The sequence below is a fragment of the Physella acuta genome, unplaced genomic scaffold (assembly GCF_028476545.2).
Source record: "Physella acuta isolate Inbredline_101_S28 unplaced genomic scaffold, ASM2847654v3 ptg000248l, whole genome shotgun sequence".
Classification (NCBI taxonomy): Eukaryota; Metazoa; Mollusca; class Gastropoda; family Physidae; genus Physella; species Physella acuta.
This window is the reverse complement of record NW_026731767.1, coordinates 45,716-54,661: the sequence shown is the minus strand read 5'-3', so window position 1 is coordinate 54,661 and position 8,946 is coordinate 45,716. Positions and strand designations below refer to the sequence as shown.

The window sequence follows — 8,946 nt, the reverse complement described above, 5'->3', positions numbered from 1 at the left end:
ATTTCAAATACATTAAACATTCATGTTTTATCGTGAGCCCGTTAGCAGAGTTGATATTGTTCTGGTTAGGAAGAAAAGAACCGAGGAACGAACCTCTCCGACTCCAGAAACACTTTCCTTATTGCATTCACTGATCAGCTCTGGAAGCTCATTGAATTGATCTCAACAATCTAATATAACTTGGTAGTGTACATATGAAACAAATGTCACCACCTTGTTGTAGAGTTTCTGACAACAAATTTTCACATGATGTTAGTTGTCGGTCGAGTGGTTGCTTTTGTTTGTCTGACGTAGGAACTCTTCACGGTCTGGTTTCTGTGACGTCAGAATATAAGAATACTATATTTTAGAGCAAATGAATATTTTACTATGTTATATTTCTTACTAGATCTATATTCCTATATTTAAGTTGTTAAAACTTCATTAAAATCAAACATTTTTAAGATCACTTTGCATTTGTTTCAATTTCATTTACATCTACGCGCTGTTGACGAATTCACAATAGAGTGTGTATTTGTGAGTGTATGTGTGCGTGTGTCAATTTTTAGTTCTCTAAAGTTTAAACATGAATTAAACAAATTAGAGTGGACGTCCAATGCCGCCGGTGTTAAAGTTCCCAGTAAAGTATCCAGCCGTGCTAAAGCCTCCAGCCGTGCTAAAGTCTCCAGCCGTGCTAAAGTCTCCAGTAAAGTCTCCAGCAGTGCTAAAGCCTCCAGCCGTGCTAAAGTCTCCAGCCGTGCTAAAGTCTCCAGCCGTGCTAAAGTCTCCAGTAAAGTCTCCAGCAGTGCTAAAGTCTCCAGTAAAGTATCCAGCCGTGCTAAAGCCTCCAGCCGTGCTAAAGTCTCCAGCCGTGCTAAAGTCTCCAGCCGTGCTAAAGTTCCCAGTAAAGTCTCCAGCAGTGCTAAAGTCTCCAGTAAAGTATCCAGCCGTGCTAAAGCCTCCAGCCGTGCTAAAGTCTCCAGCCGTGCTAAAGTCTCCAGCCGTGCTAAAGTTCCCAGTAAAGTCTCCAGCAGTGCTAAAGTCTCCAGTAAAGTATCCAGCCGTGCTAAAGTCTCCAGCCGTGCTAAAGTTCCCAGTAAAGTCTCCAGCCGTGCTAAAGTCCCCAGTAAAGTATCCAGCCGTGCTAAAGTCCCCAGTAAAGTATCCAGCCGTGCTAAAGTCTCCAGCCGTGCTAAAGTTCCCAGTAAAGTCTCCAGTAGTGCGAAAGTCTCCAGCCGTGCTAAAGTCTCCAGTAAAGTCTCCAGGCGTGCTAAAGTCTCCAGTAAAGTCTCCAGCCGTGCTAAAGTCTCCAGCCGTGTTAAAGTCCCCAGTAAAGTCTCCAGCCGTGCTAAAGTCCCCAGTAAAGTCTCCAGCCGTGCTAAAGTCTCCAGCCGTGCTAAAGTCCCCAGTAAAGTCTCCAGCCGTGCTAAAGTCTCCAGCCGTGCTAAAGTCTCCAGTAAAGTCTCCAGCCGTGCTAAAGTCTCCAGCCGTGTTAAAGTCCCCAGTAAAGTCTCCAGCCGTGCTAAAGTCCCCAGTAAAGTCTCCAGCCGTGCTAAAGTCTCCAGCCGTGTTAAAGTCCCCAGTAAAGTCTCCAGCCGTGCTAAAGTCTCCAGCCGTGCTAAAGTCTCCAGCAGTGTTAAAGTCTCCAGTAAAGTATCCAGCCGTGCTAAAGTCCCCAGTAAAGTATCCAGCCGTGCTAAAGTCTCCAGCCGTGCTAAAGTCTCCAGTAAAGTCTCCAGGCGTGCTAAAGTCTCCAGTAACGTCTCCAGCCGTGCTAAAGTCTCCAGCCGTGTTAAAGTCCCCAGTAAAGTCTCCAGCCGTGCTAAAGTCCCCAGTAAAGTCTCCAGCCGTGCTAAAGTCTCCAGCCGTGTTAAAGTCCCCAGTAAAGTCTCCAGCCGTGCTAAAGTCCCCAGTAAAGTCTCCAGCCGTGCTAAAGTCTCCAGCCGTGTTAAAGTCCCCAGTAAAGTCTCCAGCCGTGCTAAAGTCTCCAGCCGTGCTAAAGTCTCCAGCCGTGCTAAAGTTCCCAGTAAAGTCTCCAGCAGTGCTAAAGTCTCCAGCCGTGCTAAAGTCTCCAGTAAAGTCTCCAGCCGTGCTAAAGTCTCCAGTAAAGTCTCCAGCCGTGCTAAAGTCTCCAGCCGTGTTAAAGTCCCCAGTAAAGTCTCCAGCCGTGCTAAAGTCCACAGTAAAGTCTCCAGCCGTGCTAAAGTCTCCAGCCGTGCTAAAGTCTCCAGTAAAGTCTCCAGCCGTGCTAAAGTCTCCGGTAAAGTCTCCAGCCGTGCTAAAGTCTCCAGCCGTGTTAGTCTCCAGCCGTGTTAAAGTCCCCCAGTAAAGTCTCCAGTCGTGCTAAAGTCCCCAGTAAAGTCTCCAGCCGTGCTAAAGTCCCCAGTAAAGTCTCCAGCCGTGCTAAAGTCTCCAGCCGTGTTAAAGTCCCCAGTAAAGTCTCCAGCCGTGCTAAAGTCTCCAATGTTTTTTTTTTTTAAACTTTCTCTCTAAATCTGTTTACTGCCGAGAACTGCAGGATTTTTGTGTCGCTTGTTCGTTTTGTCCCAACAAACAACATTGAGCATTATATTTAGTACATGCTACATAGGCATAGCTTATAGGGCAGTGCGTGCTGTGTAAGGAGGGGGGGGGGGGGTGAGGGTGGTAACAATCTGTATCCAATAAAGGCTGATAACGGATTGCGTCAGAAAATAAAGGAACTGAGTGGTTGCAAATTAATTGTGTAGATGGGGTGTGGGGTGTGGGGGGGGAAGAGCATAAATTAAAAGGTCAACGTGACATTGGTTCAAAAAGGCCGCGATGTTTGCTGTGTTGGTGGGGGGGGGGGGAAGAGAGAAGCGAGATAAACAACGGAACATGTTCATGTTCGCGTCCTAACACTACACAGTCGAGGTCACATTGAGTTCTACTCACAATCAATCACGTTTGTCGATTTTTTATTTTATTTGCATATTACGTTTCTGGGGTGTATTTTTTCTTTTAAAACTACATTACATTTTACACGATCAAATCATAACCTCAGATTTTCTATAACAAAGAAAACAATCTTATATGTATATCAAAATAGTTCATCTAACATCAAAACGCCTGTAGTTCAGTAATTCAATTCAATAGCATATTAAACTATAACTATTTCAGCTTTACTTGCATGTATGATGGGCACATAGAGGAAAAGATAATGAAACTACAGATATACATTTCACAAAAGCCAGATTTACATTTGGTCAAGCAATTGGTGTTTAGAGAAAAAGAATATACATCAAGACTCATAAGAACCTTGCTAATATGAAGGGGGATTTTAACTTTATTAAGATTAAATAGATAAATAAGTTTCAAATTTAAGACTAAGATTTGCAACATACAGTTACAAGCTATAACAGCTAGAGGACCAGTTGCATCCACTCCTGAACTCAATAGAAAGTTATTAGAAATTGTATACTTTAACCAGTTTCCAGACGTCCCCTCCCCCCGCCTCCTCTCACTGTAGAAAAATGTCTGAAAGAAACACTGGTAGCAGCAAACTCAGAAGAAACCGGCAGTAATGTAATCTGCCTTGTCAGCAAGATTTTGTTTAGTACCTGCTTGACCTTGTAGGTCAAAGTTCAGATCAACGGTAAACGTCCAGAGATATATCGGACATGGACCATTAACATTGGTATGGTGGTGTATGTTGGGGGGGGGAGGGACTGAGGGTAGGTTGTTTGTAGGGGGGAGTTGCGGGTTAACGGGTGGCGGTAGGTGACAGGTAATGTTAAATGGAGGAGTGTCGTCGGTAGGTTCAGTGAGGGTGGTGGACTGTGGGTTCGTGGGGTGGGGGGGGGGGGGATGGTGGACTGTGGGTAGGTGGGGTGGGGGTGGTGGACGTGTGTAGGTGAGGTGGGGTGGGGGTGGTGGGCTGTGGGTAGGTGAGGTGGGGGTGGTGGACGTGTGTAGGTGAGGTGGGGGTGGTGGGCTGTGGGTAGGTGAGGTGGGGGTGGTGGACGTGTGTAGGTGGGGTGGGGGTGGTGGGCTGTGGGTAGGTGAGGTGGGGGTGGTGGACGTGTGTAGGTGAGGTGGGGGTGGTGGACTGTTGGTAGATGAGGTAGGGTGGGGTGGTAGACTGCGGGTAGGTGAGTTGGGGAGGTGGACGTGTGTAGGTGGGGTGGGGGTGGTGGGCTGTGGGTTCGTGGGGTGGGGGGGGGGGATGGTGGACTGTGGGTAGGTGAGTTGGGGAGGTGGACGTGTGTAGGTGGGGTGGGGGTGGTGGGCTGTGGGTAGGTGAGGTGGGGGTGGTGGACGTGTGTAGGTGAGGTGGGGGTGGTGGACTGTTGGTAGATGAGGTGGGGTGGGGTGGTAGACTGCGGGTAGGTGAGGTGGGGGTGGTGGACTGTGGGTAGATGAGGTGGGGTGGGGTGGTAGACTGCGGGTAGGTGAGGTGGGGGTGGTGGACTGTGGGTAGATGAGGTGGGGTGGGGTGGTAGACTGCGGGTAGGTGAGGTGGGGGTGGTGGACTGTGGGTAGATGAGGTGGGGTGGGGTGGTAGACTGCGGGTAGGTGAGGTGGGGGTGGTGGGCTGTGGGTAGGTGAGGTGGGGTGGTGGACTGTGGGTTGCTGAGGTGGGTAGGGGTGGTGGACTTTGGGTAGGTCAGGTGGGGGAGGTGGGTAGGGCAATTATATTTGTCGCTAGGAATCATCCATCATACGGTCAAGGGCGGTTATCCTGGTTTTTGTCCATTTTTTTTATAGGGTCAGATGGTGGACTACAAAAAGGAAGGGGGGTAAATTACTATTTGTCCAGGGAGTTCAGTTAGGAAAACTGTAATATTCCTCATTTGTGGACTCTTCCAAAAATAGGTGCCCAAAGTTTAGTATTACAACATCAGGGTTTGTGTATAATATTTAAAATAATAGCATTGGGGTAGAAGTTTCAAATTAAATATGGGTTTGGGTTTGGGATAGAATTAGCTTTGGCCCAAGCAAGTTATATTAGATTTTTTACTGTCTGACACCCCATTTGAAAAAGGTAGGATTATTGTAGGATTTTAGTGCTAACTGTTAATACATCATTATATTAGTTCTAGCTCTCAATGTTGCTGTAAGGTGTGGTTGTTGTTGATGTAGTTGTCAGTGTTGGTACTGGCAGAGCAGAAGTTCAATTGTTTTATAGAGGGAAGGGGAGGAACTCTTTTTTTTTCGTTATGAGTGCAGGTGACTAATTACTTCTAAAGGAGGTGGGGGGGGGGTATTTATAGGAATTAGTTAAGCATATATTTTCTGTTTAAACTATGTTTTTATTAGTCCGGTAGTTAGGGGGAGTTATCAATCTTGATTTTTTAATAATCTTCCTTGTAAACAATCGTGTATGTTTACAATTAAGTATGTTTATTCTTTTGTTTTAGAATGGGTCCACAAGCTGACCCAAGCTTTTAGGCAGGTAGATGAACATCAGTATACTGAACCGTGGTGGTTTGTAGATAATGAGATAATTTGATGACCCTAACTCACACGGTGGATGGGGGAAATGGTGGGTGCGGCAAAATGTTTTAATCTTGGTGTAGCAATAGAATATTTTACTATTGTAGCATGTAGATAAGACTAATTATAAAATGTATGTCTTTCACAGCGGACTTGGGCGGGTGTATTACTAAAAGTCATGTAACAGATAATGCAATAGATGTTATAGCCAGTTATAGGTCTTGATAGTCAACATTATGTCTAATCTTATGTAGTACACATAAAGCACTCAAGATAGTAATGATTAACATATATAGATTTTAAAAATATTTTAAAGAGAGGACGGGATGTTCGTATAACACATTTACTCCAACTAATTGAAGTACAATTTAGTCAATACTAAGGGAAATAATCTAGTTGCAGCTATCTTTTGTCAAACTGGATAGATGGTACTGGATTGGCTTTAGTAGCAAAAAATTAATCAACTAAGTGAAATTGATCTGAAAATTACATACATTACTCTATTGATATAAAAGAAAAGAAAGTCAATGTGAATTTAAAGTGTGATTTATTCGTGCAGCTGACCAGGTTTAGCATGGCTTATCCCAGAATACAGGCAATGTGAATAAACTACAAATCTAGCAGAGCTAATTAACATAATTACATATATTTTATCAAATAAAATAAAAGCAACATACTTCATATTTCTAATACAATGACAGTTAACTTAACAAACAGAAGATAATGTAAACAAAGACGAAAGTAAAAAGTAAAACAAGACTGATAAAAACATTTGACACTTATAAAAATTTAAAAGAAGAATAAAAAAACATTTTTAAAAAATCTTTGACAAGGGAAACCATTCAACCAGATGATCCAAAAGTTATCTACCCATGAGGGCGTGAGCGTAACTCTTGCGAAGGGTAGGAACATTCTTGTAGATGAGGGCATTGGCATTATTGTTAGCATCGGCTGGCTTTGGGTAATTCTTGTTAGCGTCGACTGGCTTTGGGTAATTCTTGATGGCATCGACTGGCTTTGGGTAATTCTTGTTAGCGTCGACTGGCTTTGGGTAATTCTTGATGGCATCGACGGACTTTGGGTAATTCTTGTTAGCATCGACGGGCTTTGGGTAATTCTTGTTAGCGTCGACTGGCTTTGGGTAATTCTTGTTAGCATCGACGGGCTTTGGGTAATTCTTGTTAGCATCGACGGGCTTTGGGTAATTCTTGTTAGCGTCGACTGGCTTTGGGTAATTCTTGGCGCTGAAGCAGTCGAGGTACCACTTGAAGACCATCCTGTTGTCCAGGACGTACTTGCCGTCCACCAGTTTCTTGTAGTTGACCTCACGTTTCCCGCGTCTTGTCTCCAGGCACACCGGCACCGGCACGTCAACTTCCGATCCGGTTTCCGGCCTTTGACAGTCCTGAGGCTTGAGATCCCACAGGTGGGTGTAGGCCCTAGAGGCGGGGTTGAAGATAAGTCCATGGCCAAAGATTTTCACGGGCCACTGGATGTTGGACTGGGATGGTTCAGAGACCAAGATGCTGACTTGAAGCAGACCTTGGGTGTTGAAACAAAACTTGAGGCGGTATTTGAACTTTTTGGAGCAAGCGATGAAGTGTGTTGTGAAGAAGTTCTCCCTACGGCAGGCTAGCTGTGGGCAGTCTGGGACTGTGTATTCGATCTCACCCCGGCTGTTGATGTTGGGGACAGCGATTGGTTGTGGTGGCGCCGCTTTACCACTTGATGACGTCTGTCTTGATGATGCTGTTTTCTCTTTGCGACGCGATGACTTTTTCGTTGATTTCCTCGTCTTGGCCATCTCTTTAGGACGTGAAGATGTCTTCGTCGATTTCTTTGACTGTGTTGACTTTTTACGACGTGATGATGTATTTCCAGACTTGGTCTGTTTCCCTGCCTGTGATGCTGTAGGCTTCAGTGGAGAAGTCGGGGTGATTTGACTTTGTGTTTTTATTAGAGCTGCTTTAACATTTCTTGGGGCGTTTCCTTTTACTGAAACTGATTGCAGTGCTGAACCAACGTCTTTGTGGGCAGATTTCTTGTGAGTTGGCTGAGAGGTGAACATCTTAACAACATCAGCGAATGAGATTTTTGGCTTTTGTTCAAAGAGGGGAGCCGCAGTGACATCTTTTGTTTCATCAGCTATGACATCTTTTGCTTCATCAGCTATGACATCTTTTGCTTCATCAGCTATGACATCTGTTGCTTCATAAGCTATGACAGCTGTTGCTTCATCAACAATGACATGTTTTGTTTCATCAGCTATGACATCTTTTGCTTCATCAGCTATGACATCTGTTGCTTCATCAGCTGTAGTTAAGTAAGAATAGTTCACCATAAAGTCGTTGAGTAAAACTTCAGTAGGAGTTAGTTGCCAGATGCTGGGCTTAAATAAGTTTCTTGCAGCCTCAGCAGGAGATGGCTCTGGAGTTGGTGGTTGCGAAAGGTTTGTCGTGAATTCATTTGTTTGCACCTCGACATACAAAGGTGTCGCCACATCTGAGCAAAGACTGTGTGCTGCGGGGCTCGGCTGAACTGTGTCAACCTCCCCTTGTAGAGCGAGAAACTTGCGGTGGACGATACAGGCCAGTTCGTTGATCTGGTTCTCAACGAAGTACTTGAACAGCTCAGTCTTGCTGAAGGTGGGCTCCACCTCCACCAGAAGATCAAACGAGCGGCAGTAGGTCTGCACCAGACTCAACAGGACGTGACGTGTCAGACACAGCTGCGTGAGGCTATCACGTGACAATTGTTGAATTTCTCTTTCAACTTGCCGCTTGTGTTTATAGAAGTACACGGCAATCTGGTCGATGGTACTGAGGTGCTTCTGCGCTTGGTTCTGGAATAAATTCATATAAACATGAGGCAAGGGGTGGGTTGAGAGGGTTTTGGGGAGGTACTAAGATATCACTGGAGACGAAGGGATAATTTTTTAAACCAACCTTGTTTTTAAAAAACATACAGTTTTGTCAGTAACTTAGTTTAAACTATAGTAATTCTACACTAAATAAACTGATATCAAATAGTTAATAGCTCTATGACAGAGGAAAGACATTAGAAACTAAATGCTCTAGTAAGAAAAATAACGACTATTTTATAGCTAAATGGAGTACTCAGTAAACATGGTTTCCATATCAAGGTGGCGATAAAAAATAAATTAAGTACTCAGTAAACATGGTTCCCATATAAAGGTGGCTATAAAAATAACTTAAGTACTCACCTTCTTGACATAGCCAAGTACCCTGGACTCCGTGATGGGGACATATGGTACTAGTATCTCTGGTTCTGCTGGTGCGGGCGGTGGTTGTGGTTTTGGTCGTGCTATTGGTCCAACCGTTGGTCGGGCAATCGGTGGTAGTCGCTGGAACTCTTTTGGTCGTGACGGATCGTAGTCCGGCATCCAGAACCTTCTTGCTTTATCGATGGCTGTCAAGAAATCCATGACAGATTTACAGGCTGTGGATAAGTTCACGAGTTAAACATCAAATGTATAAACTGGATTTAGAA

The 8,946-nt window shown here is 44.7% G+C and overlaps 1 protein-coding gene across 1 annotated transcript; it reads left to right on the top strand.

The window, feature by feature from the left end:
- The first annotated feature begins 246 nt into the window (after nt 1–246).
- On the top strand, nt 247–5,452 carry LOC131938567 (neurofilament heavy polypeptide-like). Its single transcript, XM_059296652.1, has 6 exons — nt 247–251; nt 549–1,284; nt 1,334–1,614; nt 1,659–2,239; nt 2,287–2,412; nt 5,361–5,452. The coding sequence occupies exons 1-6, from the start codon at nt 247–249 to the stop codon at nt 5,450–5,452; spliced, it is 1,821 nt and encodes a 606-aa protein (XP_059152635.1).
- The last annotated feature ends 3,494 nt before the right edge of the window (nt 5,453–8,946 follow it).

Bases quoted from the DNA above. Each gene is read 5' to 3' on its own strand.
- LOC131938567 (XM_059296652.1), top strand. The intron at 1,285-1,333 runs GTCTCCAGCCGT...GCCGTGCTAAAG, and splicing joins AAGTCTCCAGCCGTGCTAAA to TCCCCAGTAAAGTCTCCAGC. The intron at 1,615-1,658 runs GTTAAAGTCTCC...TAAAGTCCCCAG, and splicing joins GTGCTAAAGTCTCCAGCAGT to TAAAGTATCCAGCCGTGCTA.